The sequence below is a fragment of the Protomyctophum bolini genome, assembly GCF_963924005.1.
Source record: "Protomyctophum bolini genome assembly, chromosome: 17".
NCBI classification, from domain to species: Eukaryota; Metazoa; Chordata; class Actinopteri; order Myctophiformes; family Myctophidae; genus Protomyctophum; species Protomyctophum bolini.
Genome location: NC_137878.1, coordinates 9,001,386 through 9,028,016, shown reverse-complemented (window position 1 = coordinate 9,028,016; position 26,631 = coordinate 9,001,386). Strand labels below are relative to the sequence as shown.

At 43.1% G+C, this 26,631-nt stretch overlaps 2 protein-coding genes across 3 annotated transcripts in view; both read left to right on the top strand.

Annotated features, from left to right (window-relative positions):
* Window positions 1–13,098, top strand: part of ppp1r9a (protein phosphatase 1, regulatory subunit 9A) — a 93,833-nt gene extending 80,735 nt beyond the window's left edge. The window contains 10 exon segments of the mRNA XM_080787068.1: window positions 487–575; window positions 3,004–3,069; window positions 3,071–3,164; window positions 3,351–3,420; window positions 4,339–4,398; window positions 5,745–5,793; window positions 9,163–9,294; window positions 10,813–10,836; window positions 11,965–12,135; window positions 12,883–13,098. Of these exon segments, the coding sequence (XP_080643194.1) occupies window positions 487–575; window positions 3,004–3,069; window positions 3,071–3,164; window positions 3,351–3,420; window positions 4,339–4,398; window positions 5,745–5,793; window positions 9,163–9,294; window positions 10,813–10,836; window positions 11,965–12,135; window positions 12,883–13,071 (944 nt within the window). The 3' untranslated portion in view covers window positions 13,072–13,098.
* A 4,802-nt stretch (window positions 13,099–17,900) lies between these two features.
* asb4 (ankyrin repeat and SOCS box containing 4) lies at window positions 17,901–24,005 on the top strand. 2 transcript variants are annotated; one of them, XM_080787514.1, is made up of 7 exons: window positions 17,901–18,158; window positions 18,978–19,277; window positions 20,332–20,574; window positions 21,486–21,733; window positions 22,299–22,412; window positions 23,192–23,265; window positions 23,749–24,005. In XM_080787514.1, exons 1-7 carry the CDS (start codon window positions 17,978–17,980, stop codon window positions 23,861–23,863), a joined length of 1,275 nt encoding a protein of 424 aa, XP_080643640.1. In that variant the 5' UTR covers window positions 17,901–17,977; the 3' UTR covers window positions 23,864–24,005. The 2 variants fall into 2 exon arrangements, with proteins under 2 accessions (XP_080643640.1, XP_080643639.1); XM_080787513.1 differs by having other exon boundaries at window positions 18,102–18,163.
* Window positions 24,006–26,631: the final 2,626 nt, after the last annotated feature.

Here is a 26,631-nt window from a genome sequence, read left to right as displayed (position 1 = left end):
CCAGTTTAAGATTGTAGCCGTCCGTAGGTGCCCTTTGAGAGCGGTTTTGAAGGAGTCAAGGGATTCAACATGTCTTAATGACTGTAATAGTTTTGTAGTTTAATAGTTTTTTTTTCATTAGCGCGATCGTGATAAAATAGGCTTGCAGCTGTTGTTTTTCCGCAGCTGAGCGCACACGCCACATATATGAACGGGTGAAGATCAAAGGAGGAGAAGAGTCAACTTTTCGCCGCTGATTTTCCAAACGGTTTCCCAGTTTCTAGGAATTACATTTTGGTTGTTGGGAACCTGGAGTACTCTGATCTGCTGAGTGTGTATATAGGGTTGCAAATGATACTGGCAAAAAAATAATAATAATAATAATAATAAAAGCTTAATAAGTCACTTTAAAAATGAAGGTAGAGGCCACTTTAATAAATAAATAACTGATATATTTGTCCTCTCTCTCCAAACTGAATCGTCATTGTTTGTCATGTTGTTTCGCAGATTTGAGGGAGAGCTCTTCTCTGTCACCCAGTAAGAATATCCACAAAGCCACGGTCAGAGACGGCGTCAGTTCTGCAGAGGGAGAGGAGGTTTGTATATAAAGGCATTTCTCTGGCTCTTTTTTAACACTTAAAGGACCACTTCACCACTTTTTCAACCTATCTTCATACAATAGGTCCTCACTAATAATCATGATTAATGGTGCAATTTTTTTTCCTACTCGGTCCCAGTGACATCATCGATGGGGAATACAGGCTAATAGAAACTGCAGGCTTTCTAGTCCTGAAAAGTTGCAATGCAAAAATGGAAGCCATCGTTCTCACGATAATGAAAAATCTAAATATTGTTGTAAAACAATTTTTTTTTGTTTTTTTTTATATTTTTTATCCCACGATTTTGTAACCCATTTTTCAACCCTGTGAACAAATCTTGTTTTAAAAAATATATCTGCCTAATGATGATGTCACTGGGAAGACGGTTCTAAACTGCCCACAGCCGTCCTATGAGACACAGACTGAGTAGAAAGAAATCATGCCATCTTTTCATGATTATTAGTGAGGACCTATTATATGAAGATAGGTTGAAAAGTGGTGAAGTGGTCCTTTAAGATTTCAGGATCTTTATTCCATTCAGGACGGGAACCCCTTTTGGTGTTTTAAGCATTATGTTATACTTTAGCTATTCAAAGATTGTGAAAATGTGGCGCAAATCTTTGAATATATCTTCTTTCAGAGCGAACATTTTTAACTCAAATCTTTGCTTCTGGGGGAACAACATGCTTTCAGATGGGGGTCTGCTGCCAAATGCGATTTTTTTTACCAGCTGCTATACAAGCGCGCGTGCATGTGTCTCATTGTGGGGCGTTCCTGTCCATATCCGTGTGTATGTATAGTCATGTGATCAGCACGGATCCTGTTCCATTTCTGATCATCATTCCATCCTAATTGGCTAACATTGGCTTCCAATGCTTGCAATGATTGGCCCATTTTGAACAAAAATGCCTCAAATCATGAACGCAGTACGCAGAGTGCAATTTATGTGACAATTGTGCACGTACATTCACACGTTAGGCTGAGAGCAAAATGCCACTTGAACATTTTCAAATCAGCCACATGGTGGCTCTCCTATAACTGGCCGATTTGGCAATGTTTTGCCTATAACTGCACCGATCTGTGTGAAACCTTGCATGCACACTCCCTATAGAGGCAAAGGAAAAAACCTTTGACCTTATAGAGTTGTCCCGGTCCGATCACGTGATCGGAGAGATGGGCGCCAGATCACAATGATTTTCGAAAGATCGGAATCGGGTCGGAAAAGATCGGATAATGAATTATTGTTTTAGCTGCACGACGGTACAACCCGTCCCTCTGCTGAGCAGAGCCATAGAGTTAGGTCTAAACTCAGCAGAAATAGCATAGCGTGTGTGTGTGTGCGTGCGTCCGTGTGTGTGCGTGCGTGTGCGCGTGCGTTGCCTGTGTGGTTCTGCAGCACTAATGAATTAATTGTTGGCACCGTGTCTGAACCCACAGTCTCTCCCGGTGTGGTAATAATAGCCTCTGAACAAAATGCTCCTGTCCACTTCCATTACTTCCTATTTTGATTGGCTGGGGTGGAAAGTTACGAAGCCTTAAGCACTGCACTGGGAAAGAGTGGAGACCTGAGAGACCTTGGAGAATGGAGCTATAGTGTGTACTGCTCTTAAGTGATTTTCTTTGGTGTTAAAAAGCTCTATATTATGTTTGTTCAGTAACGGGAGTCTCCATTTCTCTCCGGCTTTTTTTTATTAAACAGAAAAATGCATTTTCAGAAATCGAAACTCAAACTGCGATTCCAATGTTCTCCAATCAGGATAGAGAACGCAGTCAGGATACAGATTAAAACCTTGTGGAATTTGTAAGTGACGACACAGACAAATGAGCAGACACAATTGAACTTGGAACACTATCAAAACTTGTGAAAATGTATTTTCTGAGACGGGGAGACCTCTGTTACTGAACAAACACTATATAGCAATGATTAACCATCATAATATAGTGATTTAACCTTTTAACAAAAAACACTTTTGTTTAATCTCTTCTCTTCTCTTCTCTCATCTTTCTCTTCTCTTCTCTTCTCTTCTTCTCTTCTCTTCTCTTCTTCTCTCTCTTACTCTTCTCTCTCTTCTCTTCTCTTCTCTTCTCTCTTCTCTTCTCTTCTCTTCTCTTCTCTCTTCTCTTCTCTCTTCTCTCTCTTCTCTTCTCTTCTCTTCTCTTCTCTTCTCTTCATCTCTATCTCTTCTCTTCTCGTTCTCTTCTCTTCTCTTCCTTCTCTTCTCTTCTCTTCTCTTCTTCTCTCTTCTCTTCTCTTCTCTTCTCTTTCTCTCTCTTCTCTTCTCTCTCTTCTCTTCTCTCCTCTCCTCTCTCTCTCCTCTCCTCTCCTCTCCTCACTCCTCTCCTCTCCTCTCCTCTCCTCTCCTCTCCTCTCCTCACCTCCTCCCCCTCCCCTCCCCTCCTCCCCTCTCCCTCTCCCGTCTCTCAGGTGTCAGAGGGCCATGGAAGTCCAGGCCACAGTCGGAGAGGTTCAGTGCGTAGCACAGCCTCGTGGTGAAGGCGGAGCAGCAGCCCTCATGGCCCCAGGCAGTGCTGAGGGTTCCCCCAGACGCACACTGCTTCCGCAAGCTGCAGGAGCCCACCATGATGGTCAGTACAACCCCCCCACCCACCTTCTCACTCACTATGACAATGTTCTCTCTAAAGGTACACACATTCAAACCTGCGTTAAATGAACACAAAAGTGTTTGTGTACTGTGTTAAATTGTTTGGCGGTATACTTATTTCCAATTGAAACTATAAGTACATTTTCCAATAATGACGTGTTGTCCGCAGGGTCTCAGTCTCCGGTGGTGTCCAGCCCCTCTCTCAGCCTAGAAGAGAACAGACACGCCTTGGACACTGGGTAAGAGAAGCTTGTGTAGCGCAGATTTTATTGTGTGGTAATACGTTAAGGTACTTGCATACTTGCATAATCCAGAGAAGGACCAATTAGGAAGAGGAAATAGTTAAAGATGGGAGTGCCACGATTTTTTCCCACCCTAAAACATGATCATCGGGTATGGAGGAAGAACTTTTTTCCAAAAAGTGTACAGTATTTGTTAAAATCGTGCTTTTATGTGGACACGCCCACCAGTTCATTAAGTATGCCTGGTTTGCCTGGTGGGTGGTGATCCACCTGAACTGAAGCCGCACCCACAGCTGTAGTTGTATGACAAAGGGGGAAGGGCTGATAGTGTGATGTCACTATATTACTGTTTATTTCTCATTGGCCCGTTTGACTGTCAAGGGTTCAGCCTCCAGGAAGAAACCTTAAATACAAAGTTAATACACCGTTGCACATAAAAACGACTCCAGGGTGTCTCATGAAGTAGCCTACTGTCACCTCATAGACACATGGAAAACTGTCTCTAACCCATTTTGGACGGGAACCCCCTTTGGTGTTTTAGACATTATGTTATAATTTAGCTATTGAAAAATAGCAGACCTACAAGCTCATAGCGCGCCACCGAGTGGCGCGCTACGAGCTTGTAGGTCTGCTATTTTTGAAAAATCGAAGAACGACTGACATAGAAACATAGCTTTTTCAGAAAACTGTCAGGATGTAGAAGATTTTTTTTTTAATCTGATCTCAGGTCAAAAACCCCTAGCATTTCTCCCAGGAGGAACGTTGTTGTTGTGCTGTGATTACTGCAACACACCAGCTGCTTGGTTTAGCAGTGCCCTTCATGGAAATAAAAGGCCATGAAGTACAAGTAAGACTATTTGGATTAAACGGTTATATCAAACATCGTTTTGTCACCTTTACCTCTGTTCCATTCAGGTTCTCCCTCAGGAAAAGCAAGATGAAGGACCGAGACCCCCGGGCCTCTCCTGGAAATAGGTAATCAAATAGTCCTTTTTTATCAGATTAGATTATTTCATGCTTTCAAGTGTCTCACAAGTGTCTCTTGTGCTACAAGCGGGAGCTTAAACTCAACCGTGTGTGTGTGTGTGTGTGTGTGTGTGTGTGTGTGTGTGTGGGGTCTCGCACCAAGTGAACTGAAATATAGTTCTTACATCCATGTTTCATCCATGCTCAATTAGCCCTTCGCTCCACCCCCAAAAGCGATTGTCCAATGCCAATCCAAATAGTTTAGCAACTCTATAGTTTTAATTTTAATAGTTTTAATAACTATTGCTATTCAGCAATAGTTATGCAGGTCAAGCTTTTGCCACCTCGTAGCCGTCAATGTTATTTTGCATGGCTGTGTTGTTGAACATACACACGGCTTAACGTCGGGAAAGTTACACGACCGACTCACCCAGGTGACGGCAATAATACTAATGACCGTAGTCTTACCGTGCAACATGAAAACCCGAGTGGTCGCTAAAAGTTGTAATTTCCTCGTATTTCTAGTTTCTTTTATATAGTGTCATGCAAATTTGTATGCAGGCCTCGTCGTTGACTAGATTTAGAAGACATTTTGATGCTCTTTCTACTGAAATGATTTATACGGAGAAACCCCGTCATTTAATTAACATGCATCTCAATGGGAGCGAAGGACGGCGTGCCCTGTCTCCTTGCTGCTATAGACGTGCCTATTGGACGAGGACAGGTTGGGGGGGAGGGACTTGGAGAAGGGCTAATTTCAGCAGAGGGAATGATGTGCAGCATTAGCTGTGTTCATCGCAGACACTGTCCCAGATGGGGCTCTGTAGTGACATTCAAGGGTCACTAATCTCCCCCCCTCTCTCTCTCTCTCTCTCTCTCTCACACACACACACACGACAGACTGAAGAGCAGAAACACAAGCGCACACGCATACACAAGTACACACATTAGTGCTCCAGGGTGCACATAATATTATTCACCAGTGCGTATACTAATCACATGATAATGGAATGTGTATCACTGTGTTGTCCATGTCTAGACACTGTGAAACTGTGATAATACGATCCACTAATCTCTGTTTCATCCTCTCTCTCCCTCTCCCTCCCTCCCCCCCCCTCCCTCCCTCCCCCGCTCAATTCACAATTCATATCTTTCATACTCTTCCTCCCTCTCGCATGACTCTCTCCCCTCTTTGAATACCCCCCCCCCCTCTCTCCCTCTCCCTCTCTCCCATCTCCCCCTCTTTCTCCCCTGTGTCTCTCCCTCCCCCTGCATCTCTTCTCTTTCATATTTCTACCTGCCTCCTTCACCCTCTCTTTCCTTCTCTCTTATCTATCATTCTCTATCCCTATCAGCTCCACCGAGCCCTCGCTAGAGGACAGCCCGGAGAGACTCAAGGCCAAGGTATGTACAGTTACTAAAGTATATAATTATGTGAGGCCAGACTCACGGCTTGCATTAGCGTAATTATGACTCGATGATTTACCGGCCACTTTCCACTTCACAGTCGATGAGGAGCACTTGTTATTTTGTCTCGTTGCCAACGCAGACATCTGCCTATATAGGTCCCCATCATGGCGTCCCTCGTTATGTGAACTTGTAGATCAGCTATTTCTGAGGGGGGGGCGCCAGGCAGCCCCCGCCTCCTATATGCGCAGCTTTGTCTTGTTTGTGTGAACACATGTCGACACGATGATTTGATTGTGCCGTTCACCCCATAGCGTCGTCGATGGATTTGATTGGCTGAGCACAAGTACATTATTAAGTGAGGGCGGAAAGTGAAGACGCCAAAAGTGACTTGCCCATTGGTTGGCTTTGGGCACATCTTTTCTTTAAATAAACTGATCTATGCCAGTTGTTCCCAAACCTTTTTCATGTCAAGGACCCCCAAATTGACACTCATTAGCCCGCGGACCCCCATTACAAAATATATGCTAAGGGCCCACATAAGAGAATATTTTTTACATCTCTAGCAGTGATTTTCAACCATTTTTAAGACCCCCAGTTTGACCTGAATTAGGCTATACGGTCCCCCATTTTTCGTCCCCCATTTTTAGTCGACAAAATCAACATGGCAACCACTGCTACAGCGGCTATTCATTATCTACATAGGTGTGATACGTGATCATTGATTATGTTCTGTTTTTAATGTTTTTTGACTTGCCCGCTGGTTTCTGTTTGAACAGAATCCTCTTACGTGGCCACACTTCTTCTCCTATTCATATTATTTGGTATTGTATTCCTTATTTTGTGAAAAAAAAATCATAATGTACCTTACAGTGGTTTTCAACCAGCGGTCCGGGGACCACCAGTGGACCTTCAGGAGGTTCCAGGTGGTCCCCAGGCTAAATTATGTAGAGTTGGTATAACCAAATGGACCCTTAAAGATCTTCAGCTCTTGAGAGCTTGACATGAAACCAAATGGACCCATATACGGGGACATTTGGTTTCAATTTAGTTAAACATCAGCATTACTTTATTTTTGAAGAAGTCTACACAATTAGAGAATGTAGAAGAATTGTTATTCTGATCAACGTTTGCCCGTTTAAACTCTCTTAACCCATTCTGACCTGAGATCAGATTCATACGAGGTTTCCACTGGACACACACTGGTCTGATGAACCCATTCTGACCTGAGATCAGATTCTAAAAAATGTCAGTCGCTCTTCGATTTTTCAAAAAATAGCAGATCTACAAGCTCATAGCGCGCCACTCGGTGGCGCGATATGAGCTTGTAGATCTGCTATTTTTCAATAGCTAAAGCATAACATGATGCTAACACCAAAATGGGTTCCCGTTCAGAATGGGTTAATGGTACGACAGCAATACAGCGTGGAATTGTGGATAAAAATCTTCTTAAAACCACAACAACAAAAAAACATTTGATGTTTTTTGGGGTCCGAGAGGCAAAATCTCATCAAAAAACGGTGGTCCCTGACTCGAACGCAGAATACACAATGGGCCTTGACAGGAAACGGGTTGAAAACCACTTAATGTGCCTCAATTCACTGAAAGGCAAATTGCTATTGTATAAAAGAGGTTTCGTGAAAATGTAACGAGCGTGATGATCAAAATGTAATAATTGCATCCTTCAATTGGACAGATATTTATAAATTGACTCGGTGTGAGGGTGGTTTGATTTTAAAAACCCATTTTTGACCTGAGATCAGATTCTAAAAGAAATGTCTTCTACATCCTGACAGTTTTCTGAAAAAGCCATGTTTCTATGTCAGTCGTTCTTCGATTTTTCAGAAATAGCAGACCTACAAGCTCGTAGCGGCGCCACTCGGTGGCGCGCTACGAGCTTGTAGATCTGCTATTTTTAGCTAGAGCATAACATAATGCTAACACCAAAAATGGGTTAAATGAGTGCGTCATCTGAATTGTCCGTAACCCCTGACTAACCTTTTCCTCTCATGTCACCATTATCTTCACCTTCACGCAAGAAATATATACAGGGGGAAAAACTATCTCTTAGACATTTTTATCGACACTGTGGTTCACCGTTGATGGGCTTTTTGATGAAAGGGAACCTCTGGTTGTCGTCGGCGTGACAAATGAGATTTTATTTTTTTTATTTTTTTACCCCTCGTATATAAGAATATAAGGCAACACTTTAACACGCGTGGGGGGGGGGGGGGGGGGGGAGATGGCGCGCTATGAGCTATTTTTCAATAGCTAAAGCATAACATAATGCTAACACCAACAAGGGCTTCTCGCCCAAAGTTCTCGTTCAAAGTTCTTGAACAAAGCATGATTTGTGTTTACTTTGAATGCACGTTTCTGTTCTATTTGGAGGCTAATCTGTTTCCTTTAATGATCCTGAAAGCTTGAATTCTCTTCATTTCTCTCCATTAAAACGAATGTATACAAAGCACACACCAATGAATTACTTACTAATTTAGAGGCATAACTTGCCAAAATGGTTCTGTATACTATTTAGCCTATAACATAGTTTTAACCCTTTCAGGCCTGACGTCGAAATTAAAAAGAAGAGTTTAAATCATGACAATTTTCGGAAAGATTTGAGGCACATTTTAACTGATTTAAAAAAAAATAGCTAAATTATAACATAATGTTTAAAACACCAAAATGGGTTTTAATTGGATTTGTTTTTTCTGATAGCGTCTTAGTAGAAAGTCGATTATAAACATCTCCATATCCAGTAGGACCAATGAACCGACCAATCCATCTTTTCTTCTCAGTTATACTGTACACGCAGATGTCCAGTAGCTAGGATAGTGGTTTTCAACCAGTGGTCCTTGAAGGGGCTCCAGGTGGTCCCCAGTTAAACTATGGAAGGGTTGATAACCAAATGAACCCTTATAGATCTTCTAACTCCTCGAGAGCTTCAAATGAAACCTAATGGACCGTCATGACCCGTCATTTTACGCTCTCAAGAGTTAGATTATTGTTAAACATCTGCATTGAATCTAATCTAATATAAAAATTGCTTCAAGGCTACACAAATTAGAGAATGTAGAAGAAATGTTTTTTTTGATCAACGTTTGCCAACCGCTTGGGGAGTCATGGACAAAATCTTATTTAACGACAAACAAAAATATTCTTTAGTTTTGGCTCTGAGAGGCAAATTGGCATCAAACGGTGGTCCGCGTGGCTCAAATGCCGAAATAAATAAATAAATAAACGGGCCTTGAAATGAAAAGGGTTGAAAACCACCGAGCTATAGGACATAACAGAGGCCTCGCTCCCCTCCCCCCTCTCCAACAATAGTCCCTTTTCTATAGCGTTGTTGTGTTTGTTCTTGTTCAGGGTCCTACCGCGAACCACGACGACGTGAGCGCCAGCAGCACCAGCTCGGTGGAGATAAGTGGACTGCTGAACGAGGCCAAGAGGTCCGGACTAGGACACTCTCACACCCACCCGGTGCTCTCCTCGGACGAGGTACGTGTTTTAGAAACCAATTTAAGACCCGAGTTAAAAAACATTCACTTTGAAAGAATATATATATTCAAAGATTTTTTCTGCCACATTTTTGACGATTTTTTTCAAAAATAGCAGAACTACAAGCTCGTAGCGCGCTATGAGCTTGTAGATCTGCTGTTTTTCAATAGCTAAATTATAGCGTAATGTTTAAAACACAAAAAAAGGGGTTGGCCTGCAGCCATGCATGTGAGACCGAGCATGTGAGACTGACAAAGTTCTCCGCCTTTTCAATTGGTAAACGCCCCCTGCAGCGCTCGAGACGAAGATTGATCAAAAAAGACGTAGATTATTGATATCAAAATCGCATCGCTCCACAGGCTGTGGAGCGTCTGTTGCGCAACATTCGATGTTATTTTCCCGGTGGGACGTCATTGAAAATGTCCCACCCCCCCCCCATTTTAAAACGTGAATGACTCTTAGGCCTCTTTTAGACGGCGACCATCTCCATATAACACGTCAAAGTCCCGTTGCGTTCTAATTTTTTTGGACCATTTACATGAGAACGCACACTTGAATGAAAACGCTACAAAGTGCATGCATATATATGCCAGGTCGCTAGGTGGCGCGTGTCCTTGTGGGGTCCGTGTGACGCAGCGCATATATAAACCATAGACATAAGTCACGCATGCGTAGAACTACTTCCGTTCTTCTTCTACACAGAAAGTAAACAAACGTCGCGTCCAGCAAACCGGATATCCGACATGGTTGTTGTTGTTCGTTTCCCCTAGCAACTGACGCATGCCTATGACACCATGTAAAAACGTAGGACACGGGTGAGCCGACCAGAGCTGACGTAAGCCATGATGTCACAATTTTTGCGTATCCACCGTTTTGCCTGTTTATATGGAGACCATAGGAAACGGCGTTCTAAAAGATTTCCACTCTGGGAGGTTGCGTTTTCACCTCCTGTGGACACGGTTCTCGTCTAAATGACAGCAGCAAACGATACTTTATTTTGCCGTTTTTATGAACACCATCCTCATGTAAAGAGCACCTTAATCTAAATCATTCCGTCCAATTCTAAGGAAAGATGATGTGTTAAGACGGCCCACCGCCGTCCCGTCGCTAGTCGCGATAGAATTCAATCATACCTCCCGTTGTTGTCCATCGCTTCTAGAGTGTTTTGGCTACATCTAGCTGCTTCAGCCACATCCGGGTTAACATCCGGTCCGTCGCGAAATGTCCTCCGCTGCTATAAATCGCTGGGCGCTCTGATTTAATGGATTAAATAAACCCAAGGCGTTCGGGGGTGTTAAACAAGAGCTCATGCCTAAATAACACCTTTTCCAGTGGAACACATTATTTAAATTATTATGATATAATAGTTTTTTCTCCTGAAAAGTAATGGTTTGGACATCGTATAAGAGGTTAATCCGGCCCCGACGCGGATGATAAAATATACTAGTTTTTGAAAGTTGTAAAGATGTGATGCATGCTAATCTTCTTCTGTTGGTTCCTCTCTGCTGCCGTGCTAAGAGTCTGGACATGATTGACGATGAGGTGAGACTGACCTGAGATCAGATTGTAAAAATGTCTTCTAAAATCTGACAGTTTTCTTTTTTTTAGCAGACCCATTTAGGCCTGACCTCAACATTTAAAAAGAATCTTCTAAATCCTCCAGTTTTCTGAAATAGATATTTTCACGATTTTTCAAAAATAGCAGACCTACAAGCTCGTAGCGAGCGCTATGAGCTTGTAGATCTGCTATTTTTAAATAGCTAAAGCATAACATAGTGCTAACACCAAAAGGGGTTCCTGCCCAAAATGGGTTCTGTTGTTTGCACTCTGCATGCTTATGGAGGGGGGGCACCTGGTGTCTGCATAATGTGATTGTGTACAATAGGCTACTTTATACTTTTGGTACTATAAAGGTTTCATGACATTCATTTTCATTTTCATTTATTTTAATTTTTAATTTTAGGTTTTATGACCTCAATTTCACCTGCCCTTTGAACATTCAGTAGATCTTCTGTGGTCTGAGACTTTCTCTGTCTGTGAGCTGCAATGAAAACACAGGCAAAACAGTGAAAACAGTGACATCTGCTGGCAAATCCCATTGTCATATATGGGATTTGCAGGCTCTTATGTACATCACACTAAATCAGAGCACTTGTTTGAGCCAGAAAATCTACTGTTGTTAAATCTAACTAATGTTAAAAGTTCAGGTTTGTGCAACCAGGTGCATTTTTTTGTGTGTACAAAAATGTTTTATGTACAAATCCTTGTTACAAATACATTTTCTTTTCACATTTGTTTCTCACATGTTTCCATGTCACTGTTGTTAGCTGACTTTGACCCATTTTTTTTAAATTTTCTTTTGTGCATACATACAGACAACTACATCCAGGTGCAATTGAGCTCAGAAAACCTAAGAAACAAACAAATGTCATGTCACAATGATGACCAATTGATTGATATTGATACCAATACTTGCATTTTTGATTACCATACTTTCACTTGTACCGGAGTAGTTCTACAGTACATTGCAGTATTGATACTTTCACTTAAGTAACAAATGTGAGTACTTTTTCCACCACTGTGTGTGTGTGTGTGTGTGTGTGTGTTTGTGTGTGTGTGTGTGTGTGTGTGTGTGTGTGTGTGTCTGTGCGCGCGTGTGCGTGTGCGCAGATCTTAGACGAGGCGCCGTTCCCTAAGCAGCAGCGCAGCGTGTCCGAGTGGACCTCCCAGCAGGTGAGCCGCTGGCTCACGGGCCTCAGCCTGGAACACCATATCCCAGAATTCACTGCCAGAAATGTGGACGGAGAGCGGCTGCTGCAGCTGGAGAGCGCCGAGCTGAAGGTCAGTCAGTGGAATGTATAGTATACTACACAGCAGTACACTGTACAGCAGTACACTGTACAGCAGTGGTGTTCAAACCAGTACGGTCCTTAGAGGGGTTTTTCCAGGTGGTCCCCATGCTAAATGATGGAGAGTTGGTAACATTGAGAACCCCTGCATTAAGCCACGCGGACCCCCATTTGATACAATTCGTTTTTTTTGTCTCTGAAAGCCCAATCTACACGGTAAAATCCTCAGCGTTTAATTAACTCTGAGAGTGTACACACATGGAACAGAGATGTGTCCACTCTCAGAGTTACAGACCTATGAGGTGCCATTCGGACCACCCCTTGGGTGGTCCTTGACCTCGGACTTGACATTTAGAAGCGTGTGCGTGTGCATGCGTGTGTGTCATCACCTTTTTATACCCGGGATTACAATTGAGGGCAAGCCCTCATTTTCAATGTATAGCCAAGGTTACAATACAATACAATACAAATCAAAAAATACCATCCATTACGAATCAGGGTAAATTATACGCACAAAGGAACTTTACGCGGAGCAATCGACAACTCAATTGAAATCACGGTTAAAAATGTTGTGGAGCATTCCTTTAGTTTGAACTGACCAAATGATGGCAGGGGGAGCTCAGTTTTTAAAGAATTCCGGAGTTCATTCCAAGATGTTGGGCCACTGACTTGTGTGTGTGTGTGTGTGTGTGCGTGTGTGTGCGTGTGCGTGTGCGTGTGTGTGTGCGTGCGCGTGCAGGCCCTCGGCGTGACCTCCCAGGACCGAGCCCTGCTCAAGAAGAAGATCAAGGACCTCCGAGTGCTCATGGAGAAGGCCAAGAGGAACCGCGACAAGATGGAGAAGCAGCGCGAGAAGCTACGGAGGAGAGAGACGGCGGAGACGCAGAAACAACAGGCCGGCAAGGAAGACGAGGACGCGGCAGAGTGAGACAAATCTAATAGAGACCCCCCTCCCTCCCCCCCTCCTTACTGTAAGTAGCATCTCTAAGGAAGAGACCTCTCGGTGGTGGTGGGGACCGAAATGGGTGGATGTCTACTCGATTTGTTGTTCAGTATAGCTCAGTGGTGGAGCCCTTTTGCCTCGACTGTTGTTTGCAGAGGGGGGGTCCCGGGGCTGACTTTATTACCAAGCAAACCTAAACCAAAACGAGTGTACAGTTGAATGCTGCCCACCTCTAATCCCCAACCCCAACGCCACACCACACACCTCATCTTTACATCCATACTGCGTTTCCGGGTCTTAAGACCCTATACTCGGTATACTATTTATTTTGCTGTTTAATAATGCTGTAAATTGGGTTTATTTATTCTTATAGAGAGTATGTTTTAGAAACATACATACATATTATACATATAAAAAAAAAAGAATCACCTCATTCCCTTTCCTGAACATATCGGCTTTAGAGCAAATCCGTGTTAATCCGTTTGGGAGACGTGTATCAAAGCACCTTTTAGACATAATGTACTGTACATAATGCGGCGATTAGAGATGTGACGATCTGTCTTACTGTGCCATTTTTTTGATAGAAGGAACTATCTATAATCCTGTTTCTCCGATCACGTGGATCTATGGACTCTCGTAGCTCTGACAAAGCACACTGTACACAGGGACAGTGGCAAATATACAGTATATATGATATATACGGGGCAATTCTCACATGTCACCGCAAAGGTGTCTCCATGCTGCTCACCTGCTCACTGCTGAACGAATGCGACACTGGAACTTATTCCTTTTGTTGGGGGCGAGAGCGAGATTACGGTAGGAATGGAGTTTTTATTGAGAGGAAATGAGTTTCTCTTTCTCGCCCGACCTTTCGAGAACACTGGAAGACGAGTCGACAACACTGGATTTATTTCAAACTACTGGGTTTGTTCACTCTGCTCCTCGCAGTATGTCTGTACCATGCGGAATGCATTCCCCCAAAATTATGAAGGATATTACAAAATAAGACTTTGGTACTGAACTACTTGGTACCGTTTGAAGATTGCGGGTGTACAACGCAACCTTGGACTTTGTAACATACTTAACCTGTACACTACGGACAAAAAAACGAAATGGAAAAACAGGTTGATGAAAACCTCCCGCATTATGCATATAACATGCTTTGACTCCTCCTATAACCTGCTTTTTGGACATCTTTATCTTTTTCTATTCTCTTAATAACAAAGTAAATACCCAACCGCTGCCTTTAGAAAAATCTAGAGTCTAGAATTCTTCCTTTTTTTTCCCCCTTTTTTTTTTGTTGGTCTGCAACAATGTCTGCTTCTTGTGTGTGTGTTGTTGGGATACAATACACCGACCGGTCCAGACTGGTTCAGACCGGTCCAGTCACCTGGTGATGGTTTTGACTCGGTTTTTTATTACTTTTGTTTGAAAGGTAGGCCAGCCTTCATCAGTGTAAGGCTGAGCCATGTCAACCCTTTCACTTTGATTTGATTTAGCACTTTTTATCTCTGGAAACATTTTGTTGAAGAAAAGTATTTATATCTATGGTCATTGTTGTTAGAATGGTATAAGGACGCAGTAGCGTGTCGGTGCGAGGTGCCGTCGATTCAAAACATTGCAGATAAAAGAAAACATGTAATGTACCTTACTGTATGTCACTTGATTTCCTCGTGAGACTGCGGAGGCTCAAAGCATTTTTATTTTGTACCCGGGCCATTTAAAATACAAATCACCGCGGAAAGATATTTTTGTCAGTTTATTATGCAAATACTGTATAATTGTTCTTTTTGATTACTAAAGCTCGCCTGAAGCAGCCGCTGCCTGTAAATCCTCCTCGCGCCCTGCAGGAATCATTCCATGCGTTTTACTGTACATGTTTTAATGTCCTGACGGCAGTACAGTGTCACTATGAAGCTACTGGAGGCAGCTTTGGTCGCAGTTTCCCGTTTTTTTTTTGTCTTGTGTCTTAAATTAACCGCCTGGTGTGTTTCTTTCAGAGGGTCATAAGAGCCAGGACAGACCAACTTGTGAAGTGATATACCTTAACTCTGGCGTCATTAATATGTTATTTATTAATTTACGTATTTAATGAAGCATCTAGCACTATTGTTTATGATAACTTATGCAAGAGTAGAGTATTAACACCTGATTATAATTTATCCAGAATTGTATAATTACTACCTTTTGCAAAAAAAAAGAAAAATTAAAACTGTTCCTGAAAAAAATGATTTTTTTTTAGATTCTAATGGTTGTCATCAAATGATTTGTACGTCGACCCGTTTTTAATTGCGTAATAACGACAGCGAAAGACCAACCTTCAATATCATATCCTTTTCACGATATTAGACTGGATAATGTCTGTGATTTTGGATATTGTATTATTGTGATGTGGCATAAGTGTTCTATTAAAAATATACATTTCGGATCGGGGGAAAAATCGGTATCGGCAGTTACTAAAAAAATAACGGAATTGGATCGGGAGCAAAGAAAACGTGATCGGGACATCCCTATTGTTTAACCCATCCTCTCTATACTGCTTATAAAGTACTGATTTATACCTGGCCATAATGCAACCTTAAAAACTGTTTTGTAACACTTCCGCCATTGTGTGAATACCCCCCCCTTCCCCACTGCCCTCCCCGTCAGTCTGTCGAGGGACGGTACTCTCGTGACTGTATTTATTGACAGAAATATGCTCAAAGCAATACTCTCCATTAGCCCTTGAAAGAGCCTTGTTTCATATATCAATGAAACCACACCTGAGAGTTGGGCTGCTGGGGGTCGATTAAACCATTTTGTGCGGGAACCCCTTTTGGTGTTTTAAACATTATGTTATAATGGAAAAACAGCAGATCTACAAGCTTGTAGGTCTGCTATTTTAGAAAAATCGTGAAAATATTTTGAGGTCATAGTTTAAAGTCACACGCAGTTGATCAAGCTCGACTGGTCAGATGAAACCAGCGTATGGATGAAACCATGTTATGGTCTCCCAGCAGACAAGTGGACGTTTAGAAAGAAACGGATGTTGTTTTAAGTATACAGTTTTATCCTTGTCTGCAAGGTTTTTATGGGATGTTTAGCTTTCCTGTGCATTATAGGAAAGTGTAGAGAGCTAAAGATAATCGCCACAAACGGATAAGAGGCTTTCACTGTTTAAAAAAGCTACACTTCTACTCATCTCATATTTATTTCTTTTGTCTTTTCCCTTGCTCTCTCTCTCTCTCTCTTTTTCTTTTGCATTTTGAAAAGATGAAAGGGCAGCTACCTGTCACACTGAATAAAAGGTGCTGTTACTATCAGCCGATTTGCTTTGGTTTCTTCTGTTCACTATTTTGTCATAGCCCTCCACGGTGTCGTTTACTTCTGTTCACTATTTTGTCATAGCCCTCCACGGTGTCGTTTACTTCTGTTCACTATTTTGTCATAGCCCTCCACTGTGTCGTTTACTTCTGTTCACTATTTTGTCATAGCCCTCCACTGTGTCGTTTACTTCTGTTCACTATTTTGTCATAGCCCTCCACGGTGTCGTTTACTTCTGTTCACTATTTTGTCATAGCCCTCCACTGTGTCGTTTACTTCTGTTCACTATTTTGTCATAGCCCTCCACTGTGTCGTTTACTTCTGTTCACTATTTTGTCATAGCCCTCCACGGTGTCGTTTCTTCTGTTCACTATTTTGTCATAGCCCTCCAGTGTTGTTTCTTCTGTTCACTATTTTGTCATAGCCCTCCACTGTGTCGTTTCTTCTGTTCACTATTTTGTCATAGCCCTCCACAGTGTCGTTTCTTCTGTTCACTATTTTGTCATAGCCCTCCACAGTGTCGTTTACTTCTGTTCACTATTTTGTCATAGCCCTCCACGGTGTCGTTTACTATTGTTCACTATTTTGTCATAGCCCTCCACGTCCACAGTGTCATTTTTCTGTCAAATAATTCATAAAAGCACAATTCCCAAGCAATATACAGTGCTTCCCAATGTGTACTAAATAACTTAACAGTCGGCATAAGTTATTTTACTTTTCGTACTTTAAGTACATTTTGATGTCAGTACTTTTACTCAAGTATATTTTTGAATTCTGGACTTTTACTTCTAGTACTTTTACTTCTATTTAGCAGTATACTGTGTACTTTTTCCACCACTGCAATACACAGAGGCAAATCCTTTAAGTCCATACTCCATAGTGCTCCATAAAAATGTAAAGGCAAGCTTTTGTCATGGAAAGCCCTGCCATGCCCTCTTGTGTCCACATAGGGTCTCTATATTCCTCATGATGTCATAAGAACTACGGTATGTTAGATGACTGTGTGGAGGTAAAGTATACTTTCGACGGTCTAGCTTCAAACCACACTCACTTTTAGCTCTCTAATCCCTCCCTCCCCTCCGTTCTATTTATATCCAGCCTAATTCTGTTTTAGGGCCACTGCCACTGTCTCTCCTTTCACTTCACTCTCAACCTCATCTTTATTATTATTTTTTTAATTATTTATTCGTATTCCCTTCTTCTATCATTCTAGACCTTCACCCCTTCACTCATATGAGACTACGAGGCATCAGGCATGGCGCGTTCCACCACAATCTTCACTGCCTGTGAGTGCGAGTCCCATTGCACATTTCCTCCATGGCGTGTTGTTGAGAGCATAACACCGGGGCTCCACCGGGCGCGTCAGCGTCGCGTCTCCGTCACCGTCACAGAATGTTCCCTTTTTAATCACTGCGTCGCGTCTCCGTCACCATTAAAATTGCCCCCCGTTCGTTTTTTTGACGCACGCGACGGAGACGCAACGCGCCCGGTGGAGCCCTAGGCGTTACTGCCGGTGTCGGCCAGGGTTGGGCAGGCAGAGCCACATAGGGCCCGGTCCGCTGGACATTCCTTCATTCATATCTCATCCATGGAAGAAGAGCTGAGCGCCCCACAGCAGGCCCTCAGGGAGCTGAAGGCCCGCTTCCTGAAGGCCTTGCTGCGGAACGACGCCCCGGAGGTGCAGACCATCGTCCTCAAGACCAGCCTGGACATAGACACGGTGCTCGAGGTGGAGGACTCTGACATGGTCTTGGCTTCATATCATACATGAAAGGTAAAAAGGGGCAGTGGTTCTCGACCAGTGGTCCTTGAGGGGGTTCCAGCTCGTCCGCTGTTATAGAGTATATGATGGTTTTTTTAAAGAAAAATTGACCCTCCGTTTGCACTATTGCAATGCCATTGCTTGGACACAACTTCTAGAGGTTAGCGGCCACTAGGTGGCAGTAACTCCCCACTGGAGACAGTATACCACACAGGTTCTGAGCTGAACTGCACTGTATTGTCATAGTATTGTTGAGGGACGCTAGCCCTTAGAATATATATATATATTAATATATACTCTACTAGCCCCTCCTAAGTCCCGCTTTGTGTTTGTCTAAACACAAACATTGAAGTCAAATTGAGGACAGAAAAGTGAAGACGCAAATTGTGATTGGGTGGGAGCTCGGTGTTGATTTTGTTGACTAATACCATACTATACTATCAAGGCCCGCCAAAAATACATTTTAGTCGACTACATCAACTGTAGATCTAGTCGACTAAAATCGTATGACATTTAGTTAACTAAACACTAAAACATTCCAGGTGTCCAAAATGTGACTAAATGAATTTAAAACTATTCAAGAGACTATGACTAAAACAAAAAATCTAAATTTGCTGTCAAAATCAACACTGGTGGTGGTGGGACAGGTTAAGCATCGCATGATTGTGACACCTGTTGTATAAGTGGCTGGTAGAGATCTTTTCGGGTTTGTGTAAACGCAAAACACTGAAGATCAGAAAACTGTCAGGACGTAGAAGACATTTTTTTAGAATCTGATCTCAGGTCAGAATGGATCAAACGGCTATACATACTATTATCCGTACAGGTAACTGGTTGCCGGACTACAAACTGGAGAAGTCCTGGGCCATGGGTCTCCACGTGTGCATGAAGCACAACGCCGTGGAGTCGGCGCTGGTCCTCCTGGCGAACGGCGCGGCCGTCGACGGCGTTCCCAACGGGAAGACGCCGCTGCACGTCGCCTGCTCGCTCTCCCACGGCGACTGCGTGGCTCTGCTGCTGGCCCACGCCGCCGCGGTCGACCGCCTGTCGCTGAGCGGACACGCCGCCCTCCACTACTGCACCACCCGGGAGTCTGTGGGCTGCGCCGAGCAGGTCATTCTCAAAGGTACAGACTCGGTCGGATAGCAATTTGAGTCACATTTTAGTCGCCTGGAATGTTTTAGTATGTCTGTCTAGTTTTAGTCGACGTCATATCATAAGATTTTAGTCGACTAAATCTACAGTTGATTTAGTCGACTGAAATGTATTTTGGCGGGCCTTGGTGCCGTCGTAACGACGTGATGATGAATGATTTTACACTTGCAGCACGACGCGTAGATCCGTGTAAAATGACTTCCACTGGATCTCTTGTCCACTGGTCCCTTCCTAACATTTTAGTCTAGTTTTTATTTGTCAATATATTTAGTCTTAGTTTTAGTCATCATAGCTTAGTTTTAATTTAGTTTCCATTTAGTTATCCTCAGTGAAAAAAGGTATAGTCGATGAACATTTTTTTGTCATATACTGTAGTATTAGTCGACGAAATGCACAGATGGATGGATTCCAATCTAAAATAATTATCCTGTAGAACAGTGGTTTTCAACCCTTTTCGTGTCATGGCCCATTCTTTATTTGGCATTTGAGCCACAGACCACCATTTTTAGCCTCTCAGACCCAAAACGAAAGAATATTTTGTTATCGTTCCATGCTGTATTGATGTTGGTACCATTAGGAGAGATAACGGGCAGATGTTGATCAAAATAACAATTCTTCAGCGTTCTCTAATTGTGTAGACTTCTAGAATTAATAGAATTCTTATTAATAGAATTAATATAATTAAGTAATGTAGATGTTTAACAATAATTGTAACTCTTGAGAACCAAATGTCCCCATACGCTCTCAAGAGTTAAAGATCTATAAGGGTCCATTTTAATTATTCAGCATTCGACTAATGCTGTAGAAGGACACTCACAGCACAACTGACAGTTATTGCTATTTTATTTTTATTTTTAAATCCCTCTGTGAGAGGGAGGATGACTGATTTAAGCAGTCACACCTGGCCTGAGTCAAACTAGAACTGGACTCAGAGCTGGGCGTGGCTGCGCACCTGCTGTGCATTATGGATTTGATTGAGGCACAACAGGATAAATCAGTCATCCTCCCTCTCACACCCTCATTAGGTGGGAACGTGAACATGCCCAGTCAGAACCGAGAAGAGGACACGCCGCTCCACGTGGCGGCCCGTTTCGGCGTCCCGGAGCTGGCGGCTCTCTACCTGGCCCGCGGCGCGGCGGTGGACGCCGTGAACGCCCGCCTGGAGACGGCGCTGTACACGGCCGTCTACTGGGCCTTCGACATCCGGGAGCAGACGTACAGCCAGAACCACCAGCTGGTCTGCCGCATTCTGCTGGACCACAAAGCAGGCGAGTGTCACAGTCACAGACGTTTGTCATTTATTGTACAGTCTAGGTCTCGTCTTTCTATGTTTTGTTCCCTGGTCTATAGTTTTCTTGGTTCTATGTTTGTTTGCTCCAGCTGTGTCTCATTTTGTAATGTGTATATCAGTCTTGTTCCCCAGTCAGTCCTTGTTGAGTGAGAGCAATGCAATGAGGGGCCACAATAATTGGGCCTTTCTCTGCGGCCCCACCCTGCTTGTGTTTAGGAACCAAGATGGCCGCAGCATCAGGAGGGGGCGTGATGGCAGAGGGGAGCGGGGTGGGGTCGACATATTGTATGCCCTTACTGGGCTGCGTTCACACATTCAAGACACCGACCGGTCTTGTGTTTTGTCTGTGTTTAAACTCAATGTCTGCCGAGGACTTAATTAACTTATTTTTTATGATCTCCCACACTGCCAACAACGCCATTAACGCCTTTTTAAAACGTGTATAACGTTTTTATTTTTAGAAAGAAATAAAATTAAAACATTTATAGAAACTGGCGGTCAGGGCCTTTTTGCGCCCCCAAGTGGCGATGGATGAGTCTGCTCCTGATTTAATTTTTTTGCTATTTTCGAATTGGAATCCTGAAAAGTAATTTTGTTTATTTCATTTAAAATGCTACTTGTGTTACCTTTTGTGAACTTAAATATGAATACATTGGACAGAAAAAAAGACAATAAAATGTTAATACTATATAGTCAAACTACTAATAATGGGTCATGTTTGGAATTGTAACAGCTGAAATCAATAATATAATCCGTATTCCGATATTAACCTCATGTGGGCCGCATTATAAGTGAAGGTGGGGGGCCCGCCTGTATTAGACGAAGTGGGCTTGACTCATACTATCATCATTCTCTCCACTCACTAGAGAAGCCCCCTCTCTTCCATAGACCCCAACCTCAAAGAGATAGACCTCAAGACCGCCCTCCACAAGGCGGCCTGGAGCTTCGACCACGTCCTCATCCAGATGCTGCTGGAGGCCGGCGCGGACACCCACGCCATGGACATGAACGGCTGCGGCGCCGTCCACTACTTCCTCAAGGTGGTCGACGTGAGGCCCATGGCCGTCCACGAGCTCTGCTTCCAGCTCGTACTCAACCACAGCACCGCGCGCTTCTACCCGCCCCAGTTCCACAAGGTACGGTATATATAGGCCTGTACAGGCTTGAGGTGGATATCAGATGGGACTATAGTGTCGATGAGACAATCCTTTTGTATTCCACTTACAGTAGACAGGGTGGTAATGACTCCAGTCCCGGGGTACTTTGAACCGGCTCCTCTTGGTATCCATTTTGAAGTGTCCTTATGGCTTGAGCAAGACATTATTGAACTGAGCAGGTTATTGGTGCATGGCCTGCATGGCTGCCTCTGCCATCGGTGTATGGGTGAATATAATGCATAATTTTGTTTAAAAAGCACCATAGATAAAGGCGCTATAGAAAATGTCTTTCAGCCTCTGGTGTTACTGTCTTTCAGGCAGTACGTGGCCTCTGGCGTTACTCTTTTAAATCTCTTGAGGAGAACGTATTGTTGGGGACATGGCTCAAGTAAGCAATATTACACAAGTGGGTGTTCTTTATCGTCATTAGAGCACACCCTCGAGTGTAATATTGCAATTATACAACAGTTACCCTTAAAACTAAATGAACTGTTGTATAATGGTCAGTCAAAAGGTGAAATTCTGTGTGTCGTTAATATCCCAGGTGTTGCAGGCTTGTCATGACTACCCCGGAGTGATAGAAATCATGGTCAACATATTTGAACACTTGAAACCAACCAGGAAGTGGAGAGCTGCCATTCCAGATGAATGCTACCAGGTGAGAGTCTGTCTGTCTACCTGATAAATAATACTGGATACCTTGAAGAATAGACTTGCTACTGTCTTGTATACTGTATCCTGTATCGTGTGTGTGTGCGTGCATGCGCGAGCATAAAATGTATTAACAGTTTGACTGCGGAATCAATTAAATAGCAATGCCACGTTCACTGCCTGGATTTCACTAACCTTTGAAGAACGACCGCGCCGACATGAAAAAATGGCTTTAAAATGGTGTAACGGGTTTGTCGTAGTGTTGAAAAAACAACAACCATCAACGACGACAGAGCGGAGGAGGAACGCGCCCGCACCGCAGCACCACCGCCGCCGCCGCCGCCATTGGAATGCATTGGGCCTCAATTTCCCAGAACCCTTTGCATGCCAGTGGATGTTTTTTTTTCTTTCTCCCGATGACGTCATCAAAACGCGTCTCCTATCCCACTCTGTCCGATGGAAACCCTGTAAGTCTTAAAACGTATTCAAAAACATGATTTAAACAATGAAAACGTAACTCGTTATTGGGAGGGACAGCTGTTCTACAATCAATTAACTCGTGTAACTCGTGCATGGGGGGGTGGGGGGAGTGTTAATTTACTCCCAACTTTAAATTCTCCCTTTCTATTATTACAGTACCTTTTCAACATTAGGGGTGACGGTGGCTCAGGGGTAGAGTTGCTGCTGGGTTGCCAGTTCGAACCCGGGCTCCCCCAGAGCTCCACCATTTCCTACCATACAGCATGTCTCATGTTGTCCCTGTTTGTTTTGGCCTCTCCCCTGCAGCGGCACGAAGGATTCTATGAGTCTCTCTTCGCCGTGTGCAGCAACACTCCTCGCACCCTCCTCCACCTGGCCAGGTGCGCCGCATACTGTTGATTTTGTCCACTAATACTACGACGGAAAATGTTCGTCGACTATACCTTTTTTTTCACTGACGAAAACTAAAGGGAAACTAAATGAAAACGAAGCTATGACGACTAAAACTAAGACTAAATATTATTGACAATTCCGTCAACGAATAAAAACTACACTAAAATGTTAGGAAGGGACTATAGTGGACAACAGATCCAGTGTAAAGTACACTTGGTTGCATGCTGAAATGTATTTGCAGCAAGTGTAATATCAGCCATTACGACGGCATCAAGGCCCGCCATAATGCAATGTAGTCGACTGAATCAACTGTAGATTTAGTCGACTAAGTTCTTGTGCTATTTAGTCGACTAAAACTAGACCAACACTAAAACATTCGCAGGTGACTAAAATGTGACTAGAACTAGTATGAAAACTATTCTGACCGAAAAGTTACTAAAACTCAAAATTTGCTGTCAAACTCAACACAGGTGTGCCGTTCGCGCCCAGCTGCGTGGGCACTGTGACACGGGTGTTGGACAGCTGCCTCTGCCGCCCTCCGTCAAGAGATATTTACTCCTGGAACCCGAGGGGATTCTGTATTAGAAGACATTAGAGACAAAAACATTTTCAATGGAACTTTTCCAGTCTTGTTGGAAGATTATGTCGATTATGTCAATTCTCGCTGTCGATGCAGTGTTGGTTGTGTCCCGATCATAACATTGACTGCTGAAGAAGAGGGAGTTCAACAAGCCACGTGCAACCCCAGATTTGGCTCAAACGAGGGATTACATTCATTTCGCTTCTATGCCACTAAAATGTGGAATGCCCTGTACCGAAAGCCATTTAGATATGTGAATCCCTAGACTCCTTCAAAAAACACCTATACAGACGGCTGCAATTTGAAATCCCCCACAACCCCTTTTTTCCCCATGCTGTACATGTTTTTCCCCTTTTTTAAAAAACTTTCTTTATATGATGATTTCCTGTTTTTCTCTTTAATTGTAATGGTGAATTGAAAGTGGTGGCCCCTGATGTAACCGCAAGTCTTGTGCTTTCCATGGTTTCGTCCACAAAGTAGCAGTTTTTGTATTGACTTGTGCTTGCGTTCGAAATGTGCCCATTCTACAAATGTAAATCAATCAATCAATCAATCAAGCTCTTTGCACACAGCGGTGTGAAGAGATTCCAACGTGACAAGAGTGAATAGTGGATTTAAGAAATTGCATGTATCTATCCTCTGGCTTTGCATAGCATTCAGAATGGTGAAGACGGAGTGGGTGTGGAGGAAAAAAAGCACAACACCGCCTATTTTTTCTCAGAATACTGAAGAAAGCTGGCATGGCTCCCAATGGGCTTTCTACAGGCACCACCAGTGGGTGACAGAGAGCATCCCGATTGGCTGCTTCAAGGCCTGGTATGCAAGGCAGCTGCGCCGACCTCGAACCACAAGGCAATTCTGGAACCCGTATTATGGCAACGGTCACTGAATAATGTGAACGATTTTGTGAAAGGTTGTCTCTGTTTATGGAAGACACAGTGCTGTCCTGTCCCCCTTTTTAAATCACATCTAAATGTTTGTCTACAATTGAGAAATAGAAATAAATCACAGCAATAACAATATCGACATCAACAAACAAGTCAATGCTGAATAAGCCAAGTAACAGTTGGTGTACGAGCTCGCACACGAGTGGAAGGTCAATCACCATTGTTGTGGAATTACCGTACATGTGAAGACAAGATACAGTATCCCCTCTTTATAGTGGACCACAGGTTATCGTCAGCCTGCGCTGATGAATGATTCACACACAGCTGAAGTTTGCACTGTTAGTATACCGACCAAATCTGGATCTGAACGAACGAACCTCTGGCCTTGCTTGTTGCCCATCGTTCTGACTGTTTATCACATGAGGCGCTGATCCTCGCTTTTCATCGCACGCTCCTCCTTCTCTCTTGAAGTCTCTTCCTCTCTCTCATCCATTCCTTGTATAGGGACATCCCTAGTATCGATATCATAATTCATATCATGATATCAGACTGGATGTTGTCCGTGATTTTGGATATTGTACTATTGTGATAGGGCATAAACGTTATATATAAAAAATATAAATATCGGTCCAGGACAAATCGGTATCGGCAGATTCTCGAAATCAAACGATCGGAATCGGATCGGGAGCAAAAAAAATGTACGTGATCGGGGGACATCCATAATTCCTTGTGTTTCTTTGTCTATTCTTTTTTCTAAGCCTCTGCATTTTCACTTCTCACTCCTTCCATCCACGGCATTTTGTTCCCCACACATCATTAAAGTCTGTGAGCGTTAAATGAACATGATCAGTGTGCACTGATCCTTTCCCTCTATTTGCCTTCCTGTCCTTTCCCACTCCTCTGTGACTCATCATTGCTCTCTCTCTCTCTCTCTCTCTCTCTCTCTCTCTCTCTCTCTCTCTCTCTCTCTCTCTCTCTCTCTCTCTCTCTCAAACTTCCCTGGCAACCAGCCGTCGACCTGCTAATTCTCAAACATCATGCTCTGATACTCAGAGCATGAGCAAACACTTGACAAGATACTCCACAGCGAGTGCTTTTTCCCCCCTTTTCTTCCACACATATACTTTGTCCATGTTTGACATTTTACATACTGTGCTCCACACGGCTCCATCTGATGGTCTTGGTCCCAGTGAAAGTGACTTAATGGGTCTCTCGATCCTATTCTTACAAAGGGCTTTATATATGTAGTGTTTATTTTTTTAATAGCAGATCTACAAGCTCACAATGCACTGTGAGCTTGTCAAATGACCAATATGTATATAGGGCTGAATTTGGTAAGGTATTTTTTTTCCCCTAAAAAATATTGGAAATTTGAAATGCTCAAGTAAAGTACACATACCTCAGAGTTCTACTTAAGTACAGTACTTGATTATTTCTACTTATTTGAAACCTTTATTTCAGGGGAATCCATTGAGACCAAGGTCTCTTTTCCAAATGGCGCCCTCTGTACAAAAAGGTTTAATATTCCATCTTTTCGGTTGCATTCTCTATATATGCTAACAATTCAAGAGGTTTTTAATAGGCGATAGATAACCTGTACATCCTGTGGCCTACATTGATACTAATTAGCGACTCTGTTTGATGTGAATGTAACAGAGACAACATTGATAGCTTACAGGATGTACGTAACATTACCCTAGTATTTATGCCAATATTGTTGCAAACTTGCAATGAAAAAGATGGGCTATATGTAGCCAGCTATGTTGCTTAAGGACTTATGGATTTGTTCATCACTGCATGTGTGTGTGTGATCCAGCCAGGTCCTAAAAGGTCCAAGGTACATATTTGCACTATAATATGACCCATCCTACGGCAAAGAGGGGAAA

What these genes read in the sequence shown, in the direction of transcription:
- asb4 (XM_080787514.1), top strand. Translation starts at nt 17,978, where the DNA reads ATGGAAGAAGAGCTGAGCGCCCCACAGCAGGCCCTCAGGGAGCTGAAG. An exon ending in TCTGCTGGACCACAAAGCAG is followed by an intron (nt 20,575 to 21,485) that starts GCGAGTGTCACA and finishes TCTCTTCCATAG; the next exon opens with ACCCCAACCTCAAAGAGATA. An exon ending in ACCCGCCCCAGTTCCACAAG is followed by an intron (nt 21,734 to 22,298) that starts GTACGGTATATA and finishes TTAATATCCCAG; the next exon opens with GTGTTGCAGGCTTGTCATGA.